Source organism: Plasmodium coatneyi, chromosome 14 (genome assembly GCF_001680005.1).
Source record: "Plasmodium coatneyi strain Hackeri chromosome 14, complete sequence".
In the NCBI taxonomy this organism is placed as follows: domain Eukaryota; phylum Apicomplexa; class Aconoidasida; order Haemosporida; family Plasmodiidae; genus Plasmodium; species Plasmodium coatneyi.
In genome coordinates this window covers 503,045-527,595 of record NC_033569.1, presented here as the reverse complement: position 1 = coordinate 527,595, position 24,551 = coordinate 503,045, and the positions used below count along the sequence as shown (strand labels likewise).

The 24,551-nt window shown below is 40.6% G+C and overlaps 9 protein-coding genes across 9 annotated transcripts; 4 read left to right on the top strand and 5 right to left on the bottom strand.

Annotated features, from left to right (window-relative positions):
- Positions 1-52: 52 nt before the first annotated feature.
- Positions 53-1,177, top strand: PCOAH_00052500 (40S ribosomal protein S17; the record flags this gene model as incomplete). Its single annotated transcript, XM_020062030.1, has 2 exons — positions 53-151; positions 454-1,177. 2 exons carry the CDS (start codon positions 149-151, stop codon positions 862-864), a joined length of 414 nt encoding a protein of 137 aa, XP_019917728.1.
- Positions 1,178-1,722: 545 nt separating this feature from the next.
- Positions 1,723-3,953, bottom strand: PCOAH_00052490 (Uncharacterized protein; the record flags this gene model as incomplete). The annotated part of the gene is made up of 4 exons (XM_020062029.1): positions 1,723-2,915; positions 3,083-3,175; positions 3,356-3,416; positions 3,680-3,953. 4 exons carry the CDS (start codon positions 3,695-3,697, stop codon positions 1,723-1,725), a joined length of 1,365 nt encoding a protein of 454 aa, XP_019917801.1.
- A 1,388-nt stretch (positions 3,954-5,341) lies between these two features.
- PCOAH_00052480 (Mitochondrial import inner membrane translocase subunit) lies at positions 5,342-6,272 on the bottom strand (the record flags this gene model as incomplete). The annotated part of the gene is made up of 3 exons (XM_020062028.1): positions 5,342-5,399; positions 5,558-5,730; positions 6,001-6,272. The coding sequence occupies 3 exons, from the start codon at positions 6,052-6,054 to the stop codon at positions 5,342-5,344; spliced, it is 285 nt and encodes a 94-aa protein (XP_019917494.1).
- A 1,763-nt stretch (positions 6,273-8,035) lies between these two features.
- PCOAH_00052470 (T-snare) lies at positions 8,036-9,043 on the top strand (the record flags this gene model as incomplete). Its single annotated transcript, XM_020062027.1, has 1 exon — positions 8,036-9,043. One exon carries the CDS (start codon positions 8,036-8,038, stop codon positions 9,041-9,043), a length of 1,008 nt encoding a protein of 335 aa, XP_019917663.1.
- A 116-nt stretch (positions 9,044-9,159) lies between these two features.
- PCOAH_00052460 (Uncharacterized protein) lies at positions 9,160-9,963 on the bottom strand (the record flags this gene model as incomplete). The annotated part of the gene is made up of 1 exon (XM_020062026.1): positions 9,160-9,963. The coding sequence occupies one exon, from the start codon at positions 9,961-9,963 to the stop codon at positions 9,160-9,162; it is 804 nt and encodes a 267-aa protein (XP_019917809.1).
- A 1,833-nt stretch (positions 9,964-11,796) lies between these two features.
- PCOAH_00052450 (Uncharacterized protein) lies at positions 11,797-12,752 on the bottom strand (the record flags this gene model as incomplete). The annotated part of the gene is made up of 2 exons (XM_020062025.1): positions 11,797-12,047; positions 12,270-12,752. 2 exons carry the CDS (start codon positions 12,435-12,437, stop codon positions 11,982-11,984), a joined length of 234 nt encoding a protein of 77 aa, XP_019917848.1.
- Positions 12,753-14,876: 2,124 nt separating this feature from the next.
- Positions 14,877-16,271, top strand: PCOAH_00052440 (Uncharacterized protein; the record flags this gene model as incomplete). Its single annotated transcript, XM_020062024.1, has 1 exon — positions 14,877-16,271. The coding sequence occupies one exon, from the start codon at positions 14,877-14,879 to the stop codon at positions 16,269-16,271; it is 1,395 nt and encodes a 464-aa protein (XP_019917544.1).
- A 579-nt stretch (positions 16,272-16,850) lies between these two features.
- On the bottom strand, positions 16,851-18,600 carry PCOAH_00052430 (snf7-like protein; the record flags this gene model as incomplete). The annotated part of the gene is made up of 8 exons (XM_020062023.1): positions 16,851-16,895; positions 17,003-17,061; positions 17,166-17,201; positions 17,307-17,364; positions 17,504-17,612; positions 17,813-18,039; positions 18,216-18,302; positions 18,439-18,600. 8 exons carry the CDS (start codon positions 18,502-18,504, stop codon positions 16,851-16,853), a joined length of 687 nt encoding a protein of 228 aa, XP_019917736.1.
- Positions 18,601-21,599: 2,999 nt separating this feature from the next.
- PCOAH_00052420 (Translation initiation factor SUI1) lies at positions 21,600-23,188 on the top strand (the record flags this gene model as incomplete). Its single annotated transcript, XM_020062022.1, has 3 exons — positions 21,600-22,179; positions 22,624-22,724; positions 22,928-23,188. The coding sequence occupies 3 exons, from the start codon at positions 22,080-22,082 to the stop codon at positions 23,072-23,074; spliced, it is 348 nt and encodes a 115-aa protein (XP_019917855.1).
- Positions 23,189-24,551: the final 1,363 nt, after the last annotated feature.

The following is a 24,551-nucleotide window of genomic DNA, read 5'->3' as shown; positions in this document are numbered from 1 at the left end:
TGAGGTATATTTTAACTCATAAAAATAATGCTACAAAAAAAGAGTCAATTTAAGGAAAGATATTGACATCCTCCATTTCGTAGGAATTTTTTACTTTAATATAGAATAAATTTTTACAAGCTAAAGTTCGCGCTTTTGGAGAAGCAAAATGGTAAGTCACAGTTCGAAAAGGGGAACCCCATTTGTTACTTGTGGCCGTACGTGGGGTTTTACTTAATGTGGGCGAAGCATACATAGTTGGGAAGGGCTAATCGAAGTAGGGGGGAAATTTCCAATTCCACTTTCTTCATGAAGTCAACCCCCCGTTTAAACCCTTGCACGGTTCTGCTGGCATCGCGTATGTTAATGTTGTGCCTGCGGATTTGCTTCCCTGATGAGTTAACCCCTCCCACGTGCATATGAGCGTAAAAAAAATAACCGCGACATGTTCACTTCAACCTTCCCCCTCCTTAGGGACGAGTACGAACGAAAACCATCAAAAGGGCCGCAAGGCAAATTGTGGAAAAGTACTATGCCAAGCTAACCCTCGACTTTCAAATAAACAAAAAGATAACAGAGGAAGTTGCCATCATTCCCTCGAAGCGAATGAAAAATAAAGTTGCTGGATTTGTTACCCACCTGATGAAGAGAATCCAGAAGGGACCCGTCAGAGGTATCAGTTTGAAGCTCCAAGAAGAGGAAAGAGAAAGACGCTTAGATTTTGTTCCAGAGAAATCGCAAATAGATGTCAACGTCATTTATGTCGAGCCGGACACAGTACGTATGATTAAGGCGCTTGGAATAAATATAAGCAACATGAAGGTGCACAATCCCATGATAAACTCCAACCAGCAGAAGCAGAACAGGATGAACACGCATTATTAGGAGGTTGCGGCGAGAATAGAGGAAGGGCGTTTTACGTAGCAGCTAGGGCTTACTTGAAAAAGCGCGTTTGAAACCATACCTTGAGTGAGGACTAAAGCGGAAGCGCATCACAGCTAGGAAAGGAGCGCTTTAAAGTAGGACCCACTACACGCAGTTACCTTCACGTGTGCTGCGTATATTGAGGCATATTCACCTGTACGCACCACCCAGCGGATGTTCACACATATATATCCATTTCGTTTTTTTTTTTTTTTTAAAAAAAACAGCCACGTACGAACTGAACCGTTTGACTCCTGTTTAAATTTTTTGAAATGTGAATAGGCTGATCGAGGTGAAAGTTGTTCCTTTGCCTAGTCAGCTGTGCTGAGCAAATGTGCATAGCATAACCCCACATCGCATTGAAAAGGTATACGCCATGTATTGTGTGCACGTTTGGGCAGAAAGGGGGGGGGAGTGATGCCCCGACATGTGCCATCCAAATGGATGTTATGGATAAACTGCAAAATGGCGCTGTACTGGTTGGGGAAGCAACCAATGTTCGGTCGATACTACTGCCCATTTTTTGTGCGAATAGTTTTCTTTTTTCCTATTCAAAGATGATTTCCCCGACTACTATTACCCCCCTTGTCGGGAAAGCAACTCCTGTTCCCCCGCAACTGCACCAATTAATAAACGGTGGCTAATTTTTACTTGAGAAAAAAGTTCAAATTTTTGTGTGACCATCGGTAACAGGGCGGGGGTATAGTTCCCCCCATGGGTGAAAAAAAACTACGCAACACGTCACACAACACATGTAGCACAACGCGGTCATCACTCCCACGAGCCGCTAAAAAAATAAAATAAAATAAAAGACGCGCATCATTCAATATCCGACTTGTTATTGAGGTCATCAAAGTTGAGCTTCTCTCCGAAAAGGTTTTCCCAAATTTGAAGAAGATCATTGGTGGCGGTTTCGAAATGGGAAGTAGCATCATAAGACGATGTGACAAAAATGTTGTCATCCGGTTTGTTCGTCGTGGAAACGTAAAGATCGGAAATCTTCACAAATTTGTCCTCAATAGGTCCCAAAAGTTCAAGGGGCTTCTCGATCTCCTTTAATGGGTTGTTCGTTTCAACGGTAGCGGACACGATAGCAATGTATTTCCCCTTAAGTGAAACACCATGTTGGAAGGAGACGAGATTTATATAAATGTCACTCTTCCTGTTTAGCTGATTTTGCGGAATAATAATTTGGCAGCTATTTATGTCATTGGTCTCTGGGATGGGGTTACTTAAAATGCATATACATCTGATAACTTGTCCGATTTTTTTAACTTTATTTTTTAAATGAGTAACGTAGGAAGGGTCACAAATGACTTTATCACAGTAAGCAATTTCTCCGTCACTTGATTTGATACCACATACTTTTTTATTTTCATTAAAAACAAAATCGACAACATTTTTGTTCAGCATAAATGTGCCTCCGTTAATTGCACACATTCTGGAGAAGCCTTCTGGAATTCCACCCAGGCCATACAAAGGGTAAATAAATGGGGACTTTCCAAAGGCAGATATAGATTGCATATACAGTTTAATCCTTTCCAACGTTTTGTAAGCTGGTTCGTTCAGGTAATCATCATTCAGGTAGAGTGCTACTGCATGTCCTAGGAAGTCTATTGTCAGTTGGCACAAATTGAAGTACTTATATATTTCCATCATGGTCAGTCGGTAGGGGTCTAAATTATCCCAGGTGTTCCTATTGTTTGCATCCCACTCACTTACATACTTGTAAAAATTCTTACATCTATTCTTTTCCATGAGGGAGAGTAATGGAGAGACGAGCGCTTCCATGTCCGTGGCGGGCACCTTGTGAATGAACTTCTCTGAGTATAGCAACCCCTTCTTCTGGTGCTGGTACACGTAGGACCCTTCGACGACTAGCCATTCTAGGTAATTCGTCACCCTCGTTTTTTTCAGAATCTTTACCAAATTGCCGCCCACCAGGATGAACTTCGGGATCAGGTCCACGTTCCAGTGTCGGTTCTCGCCGTACTTGCTGGGGATCTTCTCATCTGCCAGGTGGTCGAACAGAGGGGTGCAAGAGGGTAATAATGTGACGTCAGCGGTGTGCAATAAAGAGGTCCTGCAGTAGAACTTCCCCCTGACAGGTCACACAAACTGTAGCACACTCAAGCAGTTTGCCGCGTTCCACCGGGCGCACGCTCGACCGAGCACTTACTTGGCTTAAACGTGCTGTACAGGTTGGTTAAGTTGAGGGAAGCCGTTTCTCCACCGTAGTAAGGATTTCTATCGAGCACAAGAATTTTCTTTCCTGCAAATGGGGGAAAAACGAAAACGTACGTGCATAAATATAGGTCCACATGGGAGGATTTTTTTTTTTTTTTTTTTTTTTTTTCCCGTTCAGGCGATATCGTGGTGAGAGGAAAACGAATGTGTTTCCCAAAGCAGCCACATTCACGTGAACAGCAGTCAGTCTGAATATTCGTTTTACCATAATGTGAGAGGAGTCCACTCAGGATGCATTCCTTCAGTCCCGTGCCCAGAATGATTACCTAAACGTTTTGCAAAACGAAATATGTGTGAAGGGTTCGCAGAATTGTATGAACGTTCAGGTGAATTGGAACGTTTAGCGAAGTGGCCATGCGGACGGCGTCCTAAATGCAACGATACAACGATATAACAATATAATGATACAACGAAGGGTATATATAGGGGTAGGCACTGGAACACACTACGTTTATACGAATAAGGCGGTTTGCCCTCTCATGCGCATATATGCTTGTTGCAAGCGCGTTTTTGCTCCTCATTGTATTACGTCATAATGCTCATTCATTTTATTATCCTGCGGTGGGTGGAAGGAGATAACTTTGGGGTTCTCTTTTGATTGTTTTCACCTTAAAATGAATTTCTACTCGGTTATTTTACTGCTCTTACGCTTTTCCACTTTTTTGCTTTTTTCTTTTTCTTTTTTTTTTTCTTCTTGCTTGTGCTAACACTTGGGATACGCCCTCTTGTTGATAAGCGGCCAAGCCTAATATGGCTTCTCACAAAAGTAGTAAAAATCAGTTACGACGTGCAAGCGCTGTGCCTAGTTGCTTTTTCCTTGGGTAAGAAAAAAAATTCAAATATCGCATTCGGGTGGAGTAAACTACTACGCGATGCGACTGGCGACTTAGATTAATCTGCTTGGCTATGCATGCGAGCGCGAAAAAAAAAAAAAAAAAAAAAAAAAAACCGAAACCTTACCTTACCTTATTTGCGCTTGAGTAGCAGCAATAGGATTGCGGGAAACGATACAGTTATCCACTCACATGTAAACGCGCAAGTATCGGCAAGGAGCTGCTTTGTTGAACAAATTATGCAATTTTTTAGTCTTATTCAAATTGCAAAATGCGGAAAGAGTCAAAAAATAAGTGACGCGTACTGGGAGCACCCCGCGAGGTTGCTGTGCAGATGGAAAATTGAGGGTTAGTTTACGTGCCTTTGGGTCCTTCACCCAAATATGCTGCAGTGGCATAACTTTGTGCCCACGGAACTGTCATTGCATTCGTTGAAGTAGATCACGGGAAGATCAGCAAGCAGTTTGTATGCGTATGCATCAAGGCAGCGTCCTGTGTATCGTGTTCACTTCTCACCAATTCGGAAGTGACATACTTTGGTAATGTTAGAAAATTTCCTTAGATGAGTTAGAAGTACCGCTATGACAGTTTTCTCAAGAATGCTAACTAAAAATTAAAGGGAAGAAAAACACATGGGGAATTCTTCCCAGTTTAGCTTTTAAAACGTGTTATGCCCATTTTTTCCGTGGGAGTAAGTAAAAGGTCGGGTGAGGGACGCATACTTGCTGATCATCACATGTTGATTGTGTCACATGTGCAGACAAATGTATTCACTGCGCACACGATCGATTGCGTAGGCAGATGTTTTTCCAATGCTATACATTTTTTAGCGTAAACAGTTTGGTCAAAGAATGAATTTTTGCCATTTGAAAAGGGGTGAGAGAAACCTTTTTTTTTATTACATTAGACCAATCCTCCTTTTATCCGCTTTAAGGCCGCAGGAGGCAACGTGGCTATCCCCTCCCCCCCGGGTACACACCTATAATGCTTCTTCATCCGAACGGCTGGGATAATTTTGTGAACATGTGCCCTTTATAGGGGTTGCTAGGTCAGACCTACCTACGGCATTTTAGACGGTACGGAAAGGACATAGTAAACCATTTAAACTGTGCCGAAGCGGCATGCACGTGTACATACTGCAACGATGATAAACCTCCCCAAGTGGTAACAAAATGGACGTCTTAAAATGATGCCCAGTTTTAGAAAACGTAAAAACAATTTTAAATTACGAAAATGTTGGCAAATGGAATAGAATGATTTTTTTTTTTTTTATTAAAATAAAGAACGTAGCAAACGCTGTTTCGTATGAACAGGAAAAAAAAAAAAAAAAAAAAAAAAAGGATAACAATTTTAGCTAGCTACAAATTCATATAATCGGTGCTGGACTTGAGAAGCTTCGTCATTTGTTGCAGCCGCCTGAGGGGAAAATGAGATCATGTATTACGTTGTGTTGGTACATATGTAGAGGTGTGCACAGAAATGTGGACAGACGTGCGGTGTATAACATTTGGTGGTACACAAAGAATTTTTTTTTTTTTTTTTTTTTTTTTTTTTTTTTTTCCATTTTGGCTAACTCGTTCAGAAAGACGTTCGTGTAGAAATAGCTACTTGCGCAGCACCAAATGCACTTCTGTTCTGCGGAGCTCAGCTGGTGCCCTATTTTGGGGACGCACTTGTTGAAGCAGATGTCCATCACTTTAACGTTCTCCTTTTGCCTCTGCACTATTTCTTGTAAGCCTAGCAATACCTGGTAAGGGGACACAGGTAGGGGAAAACGTCATGTACACGCTGCTACGTGCGCACTGCTATGGTATCACCCCGTAGAGGCGATCCTCTTCGCGTAAACATGTTTACCACCACGTGTGCACACAACTCTGTGCAAGAGTGGTAAACAAGAATGTGTTTAATTCGAGCAGGTCTTAATATGTCTCACGGGACCCGTTTATCATTCCGAATTAAATCATATGATCTTTCTCTCGAAGCAATTTGTTCAGCATTCACGCATTAATAATCATACCGCTGCTCTGCTTTTGTCATCAAGGCCGTCATCTGCTGGGGTGGTCGAATTCATGTTGTCGCGTTTGTGTTTCTTCCTTCCGTTGCTATTTCACGGCTTAACGATGTATGCCTAGTATACACTTTTGGGCCGGTTGTTCCAGTTTTACTAATCCGCGTGTTTAACGTGTAGGAAAAAAAAATAAATAAAAAAAAACCAGCAGTAACGTACATGTATATTTTTCTTTATCTCCCTCCCTGAAAAGTTTCCACCTGGGTAAAAGCTAACCATGACAAGCAAAAAAAAAAAAAAGAGGAAATGGGAAAAAAGAAAAAAAAAAGTTAAGATAAAAGTTAAGCTACGGCCAAAGGATGTAATGCAATCTTTCCCCCTGTGCATGTAACAATTTCTCGGATCTGCGTCAGAAAACAGGATTGATTCTCCTCATCATTGCATGGCAATTAATTTACGTGACTGACTAGCTTCAGCAGCAGTTGCACAAAATATTTTTTCCCCCCCTCTTCGCCACTTTTAATCCCTCCAAAGGTCAGCAATTCAGTTTGGGGTGTTCCCAATTTGATCTCCTATATGTTTGTGCTTCTGTCGGGGTGTCATGTTGCATCAGTTGTAATTGTTACTGTTACTGCTATTGGTACCTTTTTTTTTTGTTTTTTTTTTCTATATAAAAATTGCTGCTCGGTTGTTCTGACAGACGCACGTGTGGTGTTAAGGTGACACACAGCAGAGTCCGTAAAAGAGGTTCCCCCTTTTTTCTTTGTGATGATACGAAAAAGGGAAGAATATTCCCTCTAATGTTAATAGAAAGGCAAGAAGGGAGTGCCTATTTTTTCTTTCCAAACGGGGGGTAGATCTTTATAAGAGGTGTCCCATATGACTAACGCATCACACACACATACTTGTGCAGAAAATTTTGATAGCTATTTTCATAAAACCATCCAAACGGGGGGTAGGTTGTCCCTCCATAGAGAGGCAATTATGTACATATATGCACACGTGCAGAATTGTTGCCCTACAATGACAGCTTCTGATTTTCCCGCTGCCTTCTCCCTGCACACATTCTACAATTGCTGGAATGGATTAAAAGTGGCTTATAAAAAATGTTCTCCAATGTGCAGGATTGTGTAGGCAAGGTGGGTCGCATTCCTCGTCCTCTTCAAATGGTAAGAAGTGTGTAAGGACTACCGAATGGATTGATAAAAAAACTAAATGCACAACTCCTTTGGGATGTACACTATGTACCACATTTAAGTTATACCGATGTAGCGCTCTATCGATCTTTTACCACTGTGTGCGGGTTGACTATAACAGAACAGGTAGAGGAACCATTCGTGGTGCCACATTTTACACGTAGGGTTGTGCTGGAGTTAATTCGGTGCTGTGTTGGTAAAGGGCTGCGTTGAAAAAAAAAAAAAAAAAAAAAAAAAAATAGGGTCATCCATTTTGGTGGGATTATTGCCTCCCGCTGGTTAATACTAATTGGCACAAGTTAAAAAAAAAAAAAAAAAACTCTGAAATTTCTGAAAAATTGGCAAAATTTCACATAACTCGTGCTTGGCGAAAAAGTTGCCCATTTAAACGAGGGGAAAAAATCCTGCACGCGAGGGGGGTCCTCCTTAACGTGCATGTAAACGGAAGCAGCGCGAAATTGAGAAGAGCAACCGACTGAACAGTGCAGAGGCGCGTAGCTCTCGTATGTATGCCCATGTATGCCCGTGTATGCAGATACGCACATTCATATATAACTACACATGTGCGCAGGGACCCCCAACGCGTAAAAGGACTGGAAGGCACCTGGTGATCGTCAGGGTTATCCTCAAGGTGGACGGATACAGTTGGGAGGAATCCAGTTTCTTCAATTTCTGTTTAGCGGAACCCCCATTGCGCTGTCACCAAGAGAAAAAATAAAATAAACAGACATCAAGGATAAATAGCGCAGTCATTCGTTGGGTTGACGAGCAGTGCACAATTATGGTAGCCGTGGGAAGGGCAACACCCCCTTAGAGAGTCCCACACACAGAGACCAGACGATGCAACCATGGAGGTCATTTACAGAAACGTGACGAACACCTACTTCGACTACCGGAGGGAAATAAAAAAAAAGAAAAACCGATTCAAGCTGTCCGCCTATGAACAACTGGACGATGAAGATTCAGGGAGGGAGGATAACCTGCTAAATCGTACGGAAGACATAGAAATGCAGACACACAGTTTACTGCCACCACAGTGGATTGAGAAAATAGAGGAGTGCTCAGAGGATATAGGATATATTAAGCTAAAATTAATGGAGCTGGAAAAATTAAAAAAAAAAAAACTAGTAAATGTTTTACAGGACGATCAGATGATCGTACAGGAAATTGCCAAAATGTGCACCGACATAACAGTTATGATTAAAAACTGCGAGAGTAAAATTCAAGGGATCGCATGGGAGGACGCAACCTGGGGGGAGGGGAAGGATGAGCTGACTGACAAGCAACATGGCAAACAGCAACATGGCCAACTGCAAGATGAAGGAAAACAGACGCAGTCTGATCCTAACGACTTAGTTGGAAAGCTCAAAATAAACGCAAAAAAAAGTTTAATCTCGCAACTTAAGTCCATATCCCAAACGTTCCACAATAAGCAGAAGGCATACATAAACGAGTTTAAAAAAATTACAAATGAGTGTAACGATTACGCGGGTGACTTCAATGTCGAACAAATGGAAGATATCCAACAGGATGAATTAACATATGATAAGAATAACAACCTGAGTGGCGTAAATATCGCCAGGAGAAATACCGACCTGAGGAAGATTTCCAACACGGTTATTGACTTGCACCATATTTTTAAAGAGCTCTCCGTGATGCTGGTGGAGCAAGGATCCATGTTAGACCGAATTGATTACAACTTGGATTTATCCATCGATAAATGTGAAAAAGGATTAAATAAATTAAAAATTTTCCATAAGAATGAGGGGGATAAACTGGCTGCCCGCTGTGTATCCTTCCTCACTTCACTAATCTTTTTTTTGTTAATACTTATCATTCTGAAGCATTTGTACTGACTACTGACGTGGTTAGAATGCGCCTTTACATGTGCACCGGTAGATTGTGTTGCTTTTTTGTTATTTTTTTTAAAAAACCAACGTGGAGGGCAAAACGACGGAGGGGTGACGTTGCATCACGCGAAGGAGGTGGGCAGACCCATCTTCCTTAACTGAGCATCTTCGTCATCCTCCTGATCATCGTTTTCCTCCAGTGCATCTGCCTCTTCCTGCTCAGCCCTTCGCTGCTTCTCCAACTTTTTAAGTAGCTTCTTTTCCTTCCGCCGTTGCATTTTCATGTCTTCCATTTGTTGCACATCGAGGAGCCTCTTTTTGACGCTCCTTTCTGGATCGTCATCCAGAGGAACTTCTTCCTCCTGCGATTTCTTCCTCTTTGCATCCCGCAGGACGTTCAGTTTGTTCACAACATCGCTGAGGGCAACTCTCTTCACCTTCATGCTATAGCCAAGCATTCGATTATGATTCTTTCCATTTATGTGGTCCAAATAAGTTTGCGAATCTTTCAACACACAGTCACAAATTTTACAGTAGTAACCTCCTTGCTCTTGTTTTACCGTCTTTTCTGTTACTATTTGTACTTTTCCTAAATTTTTTTCAAGTGTTAGGATTTCTTTCCTTCCCTCTAGGAGCTTCCTCTCAGATGGAGGTGGAGGAGAAGGTACTTTCCTCTTCTTCAGATCAGGCAGTAATTTTAGAATAAGTTCATCCTCCTCATTTGTTGTTTTTTCTTCCGCTTTCTTTTTGTAATAATCTTTGTCCCATACTTTCCTTCCAAAATTATCAATACTGGCTTGGCTTTTCCTCTCCTTCGCATCATTTCTGTCCTTACTATCTGAGTGGGTATGTCTGGAGGAACTATCTGTAGGTTCTTTCGTTCGGTCTTCGTATGGGGCTCCGCTGCCCCTCCTTCTGTTGTTCATGCTGCTTCGTCAATTTTGTCAAGGCCGTTCGTGTGCTACGATGCAGATTTGGCGCAAAACATGGGGAGGTCAACGTGGGAGCCGAGTCAAGGAGGGTCTCCCTAAAAGGTGAAAACGCAAAATTTTGTACCATGCGGTTTACCCGCGTTTGTAATTTCTTGCAAATAGCGTTGCTCGGTTTTTTTTCACCATTCTGTTGCTACGCCGAGGGGGGTCACGTGGGAGGCCTCCCAAACGTGTAAAATATGCGAGGTTAAACTTATAAATGGGAATGCCCCCCTCCGCTTCGCTTGCCTTACTAGTCATAGCGTTGTTCTTCGCGAAGTGGGATTTCTGTTCATCTCTTTTTGCGTCACTTGGTCGGGCCGTACGCAATCGGCGCAGGTGCCAAAACTTAGCGCAAATAAATGAACATGCAAATTGGGAAAAAAAAAAAAAAAAAAAAAAAATGACAAATGAAATTTTTAAAAATGAGCAAAGTGTGCTAGGGTGAGGCCACTTTAGGGGGTATTCCTACGCACGGAGCACCTCTAAAATTTAGGAAAATTTACAGGGAGCACGCCTTTCCCCCGGGCAGCAACATTCACAGTGTAGCATTTCTCACAGCGACGCTGGAAGGAATGCCCTATAGCCCCCACAGATGAATCCCTTTACAAACTGAATGATCCATCCCGGGACCTGCGTAAAGGAAGGATTCACCAGTTGTACGAAGAAGTGATTCGCTAGAAGTGTCACACTGTTGTCATACACAATATGTACGTATGTATTTATGTACTATTGTGAAGGTATGTGTGCATCCCATTAAGTGGATTGCTTCCCCGTCGGTCAAATCGTCCAGGAAGCGCTGCATCGAATTTTTGTCCACCACGAAGAAGGTACATTTTTGCGCCAATTGGACGCGGAGCGTTGTACCCTTCTTGAAGAAGAAGACATCGCAGGAGTACACCACAGAATCGAAACGCATCTCATCAGAAGAAACACAAAGTGGGAAAAACAAGAGAGGGAGAACTACGTAAACCAGACGAGCCAGCTTGCCTCACCAATTTGACAAACCCCCAAAGTAAAATGGTTGCTTTTACCAACGTGAGCATCGAGTTAGAACCATACCAATCGGTCCTAAAAAGAAAATACATTCCCTACCTACTGTTCCTATTTCATATATTTGCATTCGTGAGCGTCATTTTTTTATTCGATCGTATATGTGAACGTAGGAAAAAAAGAAGCGTGAAGGTTGACCTTCTGTTATGCCTAATAACGTCAGTCAGTGTGGGGTTGGCGTTATATGTTCTTTTGATTTATTTTAATGTGTGCTTGTAAGGTGGAAAAAAAAAAAAAAATTTGTCATCCTCCGTGGCGTGGCCCACACTGCAAAACAGTCAGAAGGGCTGTTGAAAAAAACTGAGCGCAGATTCCTCCACTCTTTTTTAACCATGGATAATATTATGTTCCTAGTTATGCAAAAACATTGTTGCTCCAAAGTAGCTTTTTTTAACTACATTTAATATTCGCTAAGCGAGGTTTTAAGGTTAGACGGAAAAAATAAAAAAAGTTGCACACAATGCATGTGAATGCATGTATGCAACCCCCGCGGGGAAGAGGGAAATGCGTTTTTTCCACTCAAGTGGAAATCTTTCGCAACATGAAAAGAGGAGAATAACTCTTCATGCACAGGGGGATTCTGCCAAAAGTGTGTCATGAAAAAAAATTTACAAAAATCGGCAGAAAAAAATAAAAATTTGGAAAATAGCGCGGAAATGACCCCTAAAGTTGTCCACTTTGCCATTTTCGGGAACGACATCACGGGGTGAAATTAGATCAGCCGGCGAGGGTTCCCAAAAAAAAAAAAAAAAAATATATAAATAGGAGAGGCAAAAATGGAAAGATCAAAGTGTAACGACGAAAAGGCAAAGTTAAAAACGTAAAGTTCAAAATACAAAATTCAAAGGAGACATGGCCGACGGGGAGGCGAACAGACACGGAGCCCTGTGAGCCCGAGCTGCTGCCAAATCTATCCTATATTAGAAGCAGCAGAAGAACTTCTTGAAGTCCCCCAACGTCCGCTTGTAGTATATGGCTGTCCCGTCCTGCGAAATGGGCGAAGTTGTTAAAATGGATGCGCAAGGAAAAAAAGGTGTGAGGCGAAGAGCACAACAAATGGGAGGAAGTACACGATCCATTGGGAACGCAAAGTGATAAGAGCGGATGAGCTTTATAACGATTAATGTGAGCACATGGGGGGAGTGTGTGTGTGTGTGTGTAAAACTTTCAAACTCACGCCCACATTATTATTTATGCTCGCCAATTACCCGCATGTACTCTATTCGATACAGAAGCTTGTCCGTACGGGACGGTTGCGCGTTGAAGATAGAGCTGTCCCAAGAGCCCGGATTTTCATAAATTATGTTTGGCGAATTTAACAACTCATTGATGTGGTCCCTCGTTATGTGGTAATCCTCAAATTTCCTGCGTCCCATTTTTGTTCACTTGTAAGGAATTAGGCTTAAATTTTTTGCCAAACGGGACGCGCTATAAAATTTCTGTGTGACACAATCGAGGGGGAAGATGCGAAAGGAGAGACCAGTCGTGTGTGTGCAGCCTCGGTTGGGGGTACTTCGTGTCACAAAGGGGGGTAGTAACAGAATGCAAATGAGAGCATGAATAAAATCGAATTAACTGAAGTGGTTTGTTTGTCCAACTATCTCTGTATTAGGTACGTATCGGAGAGTGGATGTAGACTTATATGTGTTAGGTTAGTATATGTTAAGTGGGTGTTAACATTTGGCTAAGTCTGTTACTGTATAATTATTTATTTTTATTTTTTTATTTTACTTATTTTTATTTATTTTTTTTTTTTTTCCTTTTTGCAACGCAATATTAGTGTGGACAGAAAGTAGCGCAAATGAAGCTGACAGCTAGCCATTCCAAATTTCACAAAAAAAAAAAAAAAAAAAAAAGCTAAAACGGCTAAATAATCCTTCCTATACCAGGTAAAACATGCAAAATGGAAAAAACAAAATGAAAGAAAAAAGCCCACGTGAAGCCTGCGTGAATCGCACCACAGCTTAACTGCCCAAATTTTTACCTGAACGTTCATACTTTTCCTTCTCATATGCGCATAATGTGTGCATTTTTTTTTTTTTTACAATTTGTTCAACCCTTTGGCTAGCTACTATTATATCAACTTCTTTTCATCCTACGTGTTTTGTGCAAAATTTCTCGTATCCCCTTTTTGGATACATTAAACTGCATTATGACCCTCCATTTGGAATGAAATGTAAGAATTCATTTTTACCTAATGAAGACAGTGCAATTTAGAGGTGCCTCCTTCGTCCCTCTAAACGTAACAGAACGGGTTGCGACGGGCTGTTAGGTGGCAACAATAATTGCGAGTACGCCGTTTCCTTAAAAAAGAGGCTTTCCCCAATTGCTTTACAAATCAGGAAAAAGTTCCATCAAATTGCACGCAAAGGTGGTTACCACTTTGTAAGTAAATTTTTTTTTTATCAACACTTAAGTGAAGCTTGCTTTTGTCTCCTCAGTTGCAAGCAACGTTCCACCATTCTCCTGTCCTGTTTTGCCGTGCCCTTCCCCACCACACACAAATACGTACTTTTTTATTCCTCAGTTCGATCTAGTTCATTCATAATGGGGAAAAATCCTACCGCGTAAATGGAAAGCCAATCTCCCTTCCAAGGTTCTGCCAAAGGGAGGCATTCCGGTTGGTATGAGTCGCGTTTCACAAACGGGTTGCTGCGCAGGTTGTGGTGCGATCAAAATTGGGGTGTAGAATTAATGCCACTTCCAAGTGAAGGACTAACCGAATGGGGAAAAAAAAATATAAAACAGTAACAGTAAAAGAAAAGTTAACTGTAGCGGTATAGCATTATTAACCGCTTAGAAACTTTTTCCCCAGTTTCGCACAAACCAATCTGAAGTGTGAAGGGTGCCAGTTTATGGCGAACAACATTTTGCAAAAGTGGAATTGGGAGAATTGACGCATTTTCGTGGTTGAGGCGACTTGTTCATATAGGGTGAAAAAAGAAACTCGCGATGGTGCAGTGGAAAAAACGAATGGAAGGCTCTATTTTGGAAAACGTGATCTAGAAGAAAAAATATATATTTAGTTCGCCCCACCCGTGACACCACCGCGTGGTTAGATTTATTCTGCACACCTTTTTCCTCATTCTGTTTTTCCTTCTCTGGGTAAGCGAAAAATTTGAATTTGTACATTTCGCATCATTTTACACACAATTATGGGGTAAAGAAATGAAGGCTATTTAAAAAAAAAAAAAAAAAAAAATGATTTCCCCAAGGGGGTAATAACACAATTGGGCGTACATCCCCACGGTGCCTACAACAACACGGCTAGCGGGACCCAGTGCACTCTGATCACACAACTGAATGAAGGGCACATGGTCAAGCTAAGCACTTGCGTTTGGAGTGTTTTGTAGAAATTGTGGGAATTCTGTTGCTAAAGAATGGTTCCCCGAATGGTTGCTTCTTCATCGGGGGGATGACATTAACAAGAAGAAAAAAAAAATAGTAATAAAAATAATAAAATAGTAATAATGAGCACATGGAAGTCGCCTATATGGGTTTATCCACCATGTAGAAGTGCCCCGAGGGGTCGTAGTTGCACCCCAACTGAGCACGGCTACCAGCGAAAGGTAAAAGAAACCCCCGAATATACGACAGTAATAGGGAGCCCCCTTTGCATGAAAGTGTCAACGGTTTGAAGCACCCCGGAGGAGTAGCCAGTACAGTGAGCAGATACTTTTACCTTTTAAAGGGTGTAAATAAAAGGTGTAAAAGGGAAAAAAGCACACACACACACAAAATAAATAAAGTAATAAAATAAAAAATAACGAAACGCTTTCCGTACCAATTTTTCCATCTTGGGAAAATTACAAAAAATGAAGGAACCAACATCACAGGAGCAACTTCGCCACAGTTACGTAGATAAAGTCCCCTTCCTAAAAAATGTAGAAAGTCCACACAGATTGAACATAAAAGACCAAGTGGAGAAATACGAGAGGAAGGAAAAAAAATTAAAAAGAGAAATGTATAAATTTATAAGTAGTATAAAAAATGGACATAAACAAAGACATCACGTGAATTATAATCTTGGCGTTCTATGCAGGACGTCTTTACCTTATGTGAATATATCCTCCCTGAGCACTCATGATGGAGGTACCATAAATGGACATGCACATAAACTGCAAACAGGGTGTAGCAGTCCCAAGGAGAGGAACCATAAGAAGAAAACATCCCCTTGTAGGAATTACGAAAATGAGGGAGATTTCAAGAAGCATAATTTCTTATGGAATCGAGATGGGTACCACGAAAGGGGATATCAGAATTACCTTCACGCACTTCTCAAAAGAAAGGATTTCCACTCTTCATCCATTTTTGGTGAATACAGTCATAGACGACGGGAACCCGATTTGGGAATGTTACAGTCAGAAGGTCTTTCACATTTGGGGGGAAAGAAGTTGTATCGGGAGGTGCACCAAAATGGTTACAAGGGTAAAGTAGGTTCACCTTGGGGGGATCAAGGTGAGGAATTCCCCACCTGTGGGCTTACCCCCTCTGGACTCACTTCCCCACGGAAGAGCATGAAGATGGACGTGAACAAACGGGCTATACACGAGCAGAATGGAAGAGGTCACCAGAGAAGTAGCAGCAACTGCTCGAGCGAGTCCACAAAAATCATCGACCAGTTTGTGAAAAGCATCGAAGGGAATCAGTCAGGTGGAAAGGAAAAAGTAAATTTTGGCGCAGTCCTTCCAGAGAGTAACCCCTTACACGGAATGAACACGCAAAATTTGAGCATCCCTGACGGGTACACAAGTACAACGAGGAAGAGTAAAACCCACGCCGCTGATCAGGACGCCTTAACGGTGCTGTCAGAATACAGACAGATGGTGATGGACAATAAAAAAATGTTAACCTTGCTACAAAGAGTAATGTACCAGGTTGAAGTGACCAACAGGAGTAGCCAAATAAATAAAAAAATTGAAAAAGTTATAAGTACGTACTTGAGGAAAGTCGAAAGGATGATGAGAAAATATAGGGAAGCGATAAAATGTGATGATTTTAATAAAAGTAGAAAACTGTATCGCTATTTTAGGGCAATCGAAATGGTTATGCTAAGGTGTGTATTGAACTACGTCATCGATCTTATGCATCACGTAAAATACGAGTGCAAGGATCTCCGACGGGAAATCGAGCGAGAAATTTGCGAGGTGCAGCTGGCAATTTGGCAAACCCTCCGCCGGTCGCCCCCCGTAATGAGGCAGTCCGCCTGATGCGTCATTGGTCCGTAATCCATTCATCCGTTAGTTCTTTTTTTTATGTTACATCGTGTGCACATGCATGCTGGTGTGGCGCATATACTGTGGCTCGTGTGTGGACCAGCTCGCAGCTACACTCATTGGACAAAACGAAATAACGCAAAAACTTAAAAAGAAAATAAACTGTGGAACAAATGAAAAAGTTGGTACCTTGGAGGTGCTCGAGTTAATTCGTGTCGAAAAAGGTGGAGAAAAAATAATGAAGACGTGGAGAGGTTGAAAAAATAAAAATGAAGGTGTGTCCATAAACGTGTTATTCCTTCCGTATAATTTAAAAAAAATTAAATTATCTCATTTGAAATGAAGAAATTAAACAAAACAAAAAAAAGAAAAAAAAGAAAAAAAAAATATAGCAATTGTAATTGTAATTGCAATTGTAATTGCAATGGTAAGAATTGTAAAAATAAAAATAACTTTACGTACACACAGGAACGTAAATGGGGCGGGTGTACGTTACACTCTGCTGCGCTTCATCCGTTGGGTGACAGCTTGTTCCATTTTTCCACTTCACATTTTCCTTTTTATTCATTTCCCTCATGTCATTTCTCCAATTAGCTCCTTCAATTCTTCGTCGTCCGACTGCGAAGGGGGGAGGGAATTTCCATTTTCGCAAAACCCAATAAGAATATTGTGCACAGAAGGTGTTCACATTTTAACGTATCATGGCTAGTTAGCTCATCGCTTACCTCCTCGGTGGTCTTATCGATTAGCTGTTCTCTGGCCTTCACATGCACTGGGTAATTATCTACGGGGCGTAAAAAATGGGGAGAAAGGTTTTATGACGATCGATACGTTCAAATGGTTACAAAAACGTGACGCCAAACGATTGAGAAAATGCGGTGTGTGTACCTAGGGGAACCTCAGGTATTTTGTTAACTGTGGCAGCTGGTGGGAGGGAAAAAAAAAAAAAAAAAAAAAAAAACAGCTAAATTTGAACAAAAAAAAAAAAAAAAACTTAAATAAACAGAGGACGCGTCAAATGGGGATTACTGAGTTTTTCTTCCATGGTTTGTTCCTTCAGTAGGTCAAGCTCCTTGTTAATTTCGTCCTACGGAAGTGGAAAATTTTGAAATGCGTCAGTTGGGGGGGAGGGAATCGACGCGAAAAAATGTTCAACCGCATGGAGAACTTCTCAACGGAGTGGAAAATATCTGCACGCTACGCAACGTGCACGAATTGCCAATTACCTCGTCCACATTATTTAGCAGGTTGAAGCTAAGGGCCTGGTTTATCTCCTCCTGGATGTCCTTATTTTCTTGAAGCGTGTCGATAATCTTCTCCACCTTCTGCGTATTTCTGCAAGAAAAAAGGGGATAAGCGAAGGGGAAAATAAAAGGAAATAATATAATTTCTTCCTGCGTAATGTGGTGGATGGTGTTTTTTCCTTTTTCAGAGTGCTGCTTTGGCCTGTCTAGACTTGGGCGAATATCACGGCAATGTGCCCTCTTCCAAGCGTCGGCCAAAACGTCCGCTGATACGCCTACACCCGCACGTACATTTCGTTGTTCAGCTTTTTATGCGTGTTGGCCGCATAAGACAAGGCGTTAACTGCGATTTTGTGTAAATGCATGTTCTCCAAATTGATCATGTTGTCTTCCAGGGTTAGACGATTATTTAAAATGTTCTCTATTTCCTGTTCGTATAATTTTTTCCTCTTTAATAAAATTTTGGCATTGCTCATTTGGTTTTGCTCCACTTTCTGCTTCGCTTCTATTTCAAGTTGCTGCGGGGGGTGGCACGGCGTTGGTAAACAATGGGAAAAGAAAAAAAAAGAAAACGAGAAAAAAAAATATACACGTAACAGCTGCGTGCACTGCGCAGACTACGGCGGATGCACATCTGTAGAAGCTCATGCGTCTACGAGAATGTAAATTTGGGTGGTCCCCTTTTTGTGCTTACCTTAATTTTCTTCTCCACCTGCACCTGCTTCTTTTCGAGAGCATCTATCGCTTCTCTGTTTTTCAGGATGGCTTTGTATATTTCGTCCTGGAGAAGAGCAGCATGGGGAGGGTTGCACCAGAATATCATGTAGTGACGAATAATAAGCATGCAATAACATCGATGGCAAACAAAATGGGGCAAACGGAATGGCAAGTGCCACAGAGAGTTACGCAAGTCTTACATTGTTCTTTTTTTTATTGTCGAAGCATTCGGAACTGTTTTTCTTTTTACCAAACCAAAATCTCATCTTAAAAAGGCAAATCTGTACTCTTACGCGTTGCAGAAATGCTGGGTAAGGGTTGTAAAGCCGGTGGAAAATCAAGGGGAAACACGAGGGGAAAATAAAAAAAAGGAGAAAAAAAAAAATATATATATATATACGTATGTACGTATGCAGTACAGTTGTTGAAATTTTGATGGACTCAACACTCATCAAAATAAAATCACAATTCGCTTCATTTCCAAGCGTGACAGATCTGGGCCTCGTCGTATAATTCTTCTTCCCGTAAAATTAACATTCTGTTCAGTTCACCATTTAAAAAAAATGGAACAGTGAGATGTGCATGGATGCCAATTCAATGTGCTCAACAAAAAAATTGCAGAATTGTAATTAGTCGTTATATTTTCCCGTACGTGTAAAATTTGGAAAAAAAAAAAAAAATTTAATGGGAGGTGTAAATTTTATTAAACTTTTTTTTTTTTTTTTTTTTTTTTTTTTTTTTTTTATGTTTCTCTTTTTTTTCACTCCCGGAGGGTGAACCAAATTGCGCGATTTGTCCCAATAGTGTTCTGCATTTTTTTACACAATGAATTGAGTGTATCCTATTTGTATGGTTTTTTTTCCCCCCCCCCTTTCTATGGAATGTTGTTTTACAACCATTTTGTTTGTTTGTACGTGCATTTATCGGCATGGCAATTTTTTCTGGCCTATATGGTGACATGCGTATATCTGGACAGGGTGTGTGGACATGCGTGGACACGCAGACGACTTCACGCCACATACACACACTCCGCATGCCACGAACGTAGAGCGAGAATGACTTTCCCAAGTACCCAACTGGGTCATACTGACGGAAAAAAAAAAGACTGTCGTTCGTTTAAGATGTTAGAACGGCCGCAACACTGCGAGATTAAAGGACAAAGACAGGGAAAAAAACGTACTTTAACATTTTCATGTCGTTGTGCTAGTTCATAAACGATCACAGGAACCTTTGCGCGTCTTCTTTTTTTGCACCAAAACAGGTGGCAGAGAAACGTACATACGTATGAAATGAACAAAACGGGCGAACGAAAAAAGACCACACCTTTAATTGTTACCATTATGACCGCTGCTTTATTTCATTTTTGCAATTCCCCTTTGTCCTTATTAAAACGGAGAACTGGCGAAATGGGATTGATCAACGGGTACGCATCGAGGCAAATATATGCTTCTTAAAAATTTACGCGGATTATCTTTCTTTTTTGCTTTTTACCTGGCGTGGGTGACAAACACCTCTGGGGAATCCACCACATAGTAGTACCCATTTCGTAATGCATATAGCGATGTTAACTACGTTTTTTTAAATGCCGAATGGTAACTTAGCGGAATGTTCGTGGATCATTTTCACAAATGGAGAATAAAGAAAAAAAGGATTAACACGGGGATAGTTTGCTACATGAAGGGTGCTACGTTTGCACGGATTGAACGAAACGATAATGTGGCCTTGTGTTTTTTGACGACGGGGGAACAACGGAGCATAATTCTGCTCTACGTTGAGCTCACATGTATACAGACATTTCGAGCGGGCACATATACATGCGTACGCGGGATGCTATTTAATATGTTAACATTTAGCCATGCTACTTTCCTCAAAAAATGGGAATTCCCATGAGCACACATTTAGTGGCATCATTTAAATGTTTTTACCTGTGCAGCTCTGTGATGTATGCAGCGGGAGTTCATTTGACATTTTGGCTGACGAGCCCCCCAGGGGGTTGGCTTACATGTATATTTATAACTACACAGAGGTGCATACATTTTGGAGATTTTTTCGAAGGGTTACAGAACTGATCATATATGCCCCTGCACACATGTATAAACTTAACGTGTTATATTTTTACCTGACCTGTGCATATTTTTTTTTAATATTTGAAAAAGCTACCTCATTTTGAGGGCATAAATGGAACAAGGCGGGCATTTTTTTTTTTTCCGAAACAGCTAAAATGGATATTTTTACGGAAAGGTTTTTCTTTTTACCATGTTTGGTTGGTCCCTTTTGCAATGCTTTTTTAATGTCGAAGAGTCTCCACAAAATTTGTGGAAGTGCCCCTGGGTTGAACAGAACAACGAAAATTTGGGTACTTTTTCCGCCGTTATTTTGTGTGTGCATGGTGAGCAGGAGGTACGGCGGTCACGCGGCGTGTACGTACGTTAGGTGATTCCGTATCTGCCCTGGCGGTAATGTACATGTGCGTGAATGTACGTATAATACTATGTATGTATTGTACATATTGCAATATCGCGCGTGTCACATCACACATGCGCAGGCCCGCATTGGCACTTGCCCGCAAGGTATATGATGAAAAAATAGGCGTGCAAATTTTCGCAGCTGGGGGGGGTATCACCGCGTGTCGGTAAAAAAATTGTGAACTGAAGAAAATCCGTTTTAAAAGTGATACCTCCCGCAGTCGTGTTTTATCACATTTTGCTGCTGACATTTTTAATGCTGCCGCTACTGGGGCAAAACTGCCGGACATGTTCGCAAAAAATGTTCGTAGTGCAGCAAACGTGCAAAATTTATATATATGTAAGCAAATGCGAAAAAATATATATATACATATATTATATATAAATATATACATATTTTTTTTTTATGCGCGTATTACGCCACTATCATCACCCGCCAGCAGTATACGCACAAATAACCCAATTTTTTTGCCATGCCATATAAGAAAAAGCCATTTGCCGCAAAATTGCAATTTTTTTTTTTTTTTTTTTTTTGTCGACCATCGACATGCAAATAACTTTTTCACTATTCACATGAACGTTCAGAAAAAAAAAAAAAAAAAAAATTGAAGCAAATTGCAAATGCGCAAATAAATGGCAAACGCAAAAATGACAAACGCAAAATGACAAAACCCGAATGAAAAATTTCGCTTCAATTAAATTTCGTTCACCCTCGTTCATCCCATCTTCGCATAAAAAATTGCATTAAAAAAACTGCCATAATAAAATTCCCTTTTATTCATTCACCTCAAAGCGCGAAACGTTTAACGAAAAGTTTATAGATAACTATACGCGAATTATTCAGTTTGAAAAAATAACTTTTTTTTTTTTAAATCGAAAAAAAAACCCTCCATTGTAAAATAATTTCATCATCCATCATTCATCCCTTTTCTTACAATCATATAAAAAAATAATCGAACAAAATACCAGTAAAAAAATCAGTACCATTGAAATATTTAACCATATCGCGTTAATCCTTACTTTTGCAGATCCCACTCATTTTTGCGTTATGTTTACTTAAAGTATACCATCCACCAAACCATCGTTACAAATACAAAAAGAACAAACCATTCTTTTTTGCCTCACAATTGTATTACATAAAGATATACCCCATTTTTGCGCCATCAAACCGTTAGCTATATTTTTATGCCCGCTGTTTTACTTTCTTATGCTTTCTCGTTTTAAATTATAAAGAAGTACCTTTATTAAATATAACCTTACATTTATACTTACGAGTAAATAAAACAGAGCCGCATTTGTGAGTTTTGTTTTTTCATATCGTTAAATATTACAATTCAAAAAACCCCACCTTCTGTTAAATCCGTATATAAAGCTTGATGAACCTCGCTATACAGAATCTTGGTATTAATGACCCCTTCACAAATGAAAATATTGTTGATGAGGGGAATGGTAAACCTAGCACGACCAATTTAATACGTAAGTTTGAGTGACCCACTATCAGGGGAAGCGCGAAATGTACGCAACATAATACGCATGTTGAGATTACCCCCTCCCCGTGTTCATACCTGTGCGTGGTGATGCTTTTTGCATGTTTTGACCCACGCGCGAAAAGGTCGTATGCAAATGTGCTGTTCGCATTTGGAAGTGCACCACCGCTTGTGAACAAATTGTTCTACTGTTTATGTGCGTGCACCCCGTAACGGTGCCGCTGCGGGTGCTTCGTCGTGCATCGATTTGATTGTCCCTTTTGTTCTGCGTTGCGTTTTTACCTTCTTTTTTCGCTGCAGTGGAAAGAAGCGTACATAGGGCGTGCGCCATTTATGGGCATGTACTTATGTACGTTAGCTTGCGTGCATTTCTTCTATACAACGCCCCATGAAACACTAAAATCCTCCCCTACATTTATCCCCCCCCTCGCAGATATCAGAAATCAACAAAGAAATGGTAGAAAGAGCGTTACGACAGTGCAAGGATTAGGAAAAACGTATGATTTGAAAAAAATTGTCCGAGCGTTAAAAAAAGTAAGTGCGCAGTGGAAAGAGTAAAAAAGAGGAAAAAATAAAAACAAAATAAGGATGAAAGGAAGAAGGGAAGGCGTGCCGTAGGTGCTCGCCCAGGTGATGAACCCCTTGATTGAGGACATGCCGAATGACCACGCTGCATAACCGAACTGCAGGTGTACTAATTTCCCGCTTCGTTCTTTTTTCGCCCCCCCTTTTTGCAGGAATTCAACTGTAATGGAACAATCATAGAGGACAGTGAACATGGTTCAATTATTCAACTGCAGGGAGACAAGAGAAATAATGTCAAAGACTTTTTAATACGAGAAGGAATTTGCGCAGGGGACCATATACGTATACATGGAGCTTAAGTTCTGAGATCCGTTCGTTTTCTTTTTATACATATTTTTATGAAGCCAATATATACATAATTTATATATACACACATATGTGAGAAAAAAAAAAAAAAAAAAATAGCAAAATTGAAAAATAAAAAAAAAAATAGCAAAATTGGAAAAAATAAAAAAAAAGATAATAAAAAAAATTGTAAGAAAGCATTGTCACGCATAGCACGACGGACACCACTCGAGAGACAAACAGATCTGTGAAGTAAATGGAGTCCACGCTTGAATCATCCAAATAAGGTGGAAAAAAAAAAAGAAAAAAGAAAGAAAAAAAAAAAAATGTACATATCGCACAGCCAATAGCAGGGGCATATCATAGAAAAAAAGAAGAAGGGAAAAAGAATCCTAACCCTAGCCAATGTTGCCTTATACTTAAAAAAAGAAAGCGACCAATTATGAAATGTTAAGAGCAAGCCAAACACAGCAGAATAGCTTCCATGCCAATGATAGAAGAGAGAGAATGTTGCATGGGGAGAATGTCATATGAAAAATTTTTAGGAAAGAAGGTTACCTAACAGTCCTGCCAAACAGTATTTGTATATAATTGAGACGGAAGCATATGTGTATCTCTGTATGTATTATGTCTGTATAAATGCATGCATACATATATGCACACATAGATAATCTTTCACGAAGGTGCAAGCATTTTTTTTTTTTTTCCTTTTTTTTTTTTTTTTTTTTTCTTCTTTATTTTGCACAAGCGGCGTTGCATGCAAATGTATACTCTCTCGTGCAATGTGATGTAAATATTTACATAAAATGAGAATATCCATGTATAAAGCATTTTTTTTTTTTAATGACTTGCGCAAATGAAGGCAAATTAAGAGGTTGAAAAAAAGAACAGTAAAAGAATGAGAAATGGGAAGGAAGTAGGAGGGAAGCGAACAAGGTGGACCAAATGGAAAGTACAAATGTGTGATGCGTGACGACACGGGAAAATTGTTACCTATTTTAGTGGGCCAATTCCGGGGTTCTTGTACCCCTTTCGCTTTAAAAGTTTTCCTAGCGTTTGAGAAGGGGCAAAAGAATTCAGTATATCCCTTTTTTTTTCCCCAAATGGAGGAACTTCTCCAGGGGCTACACGCATGAGGAGGAAATGAGAAAAGTGCTGTCTAAATTTTGTGAGCGGTTGTACAGTATGTACAGTATATAAATTATGAACCATGTAACGGCGGAGTCTCTTTGTGGAGGTACTACTTTGGCGAAGCCCAAATGGGCGTTAAAAGACTGACAGATGGAAACAAAGGGGGGAAAAACACTACTAGGCGCTTCCGTTAAATTGTTGCTCCGCCCCCTTGCAACAATTTGTTCGCCCTGTCCGCTTTTTAATTAGTACGTTTTTTCTCCCCATGGGAAAATATAGTCATTCGGGGTACGAATATTACATGGTGAAGCAGCAATTCGTTTGTATTGTTGCGCCCCCTGGGAGCGTAACTTTTTGGCT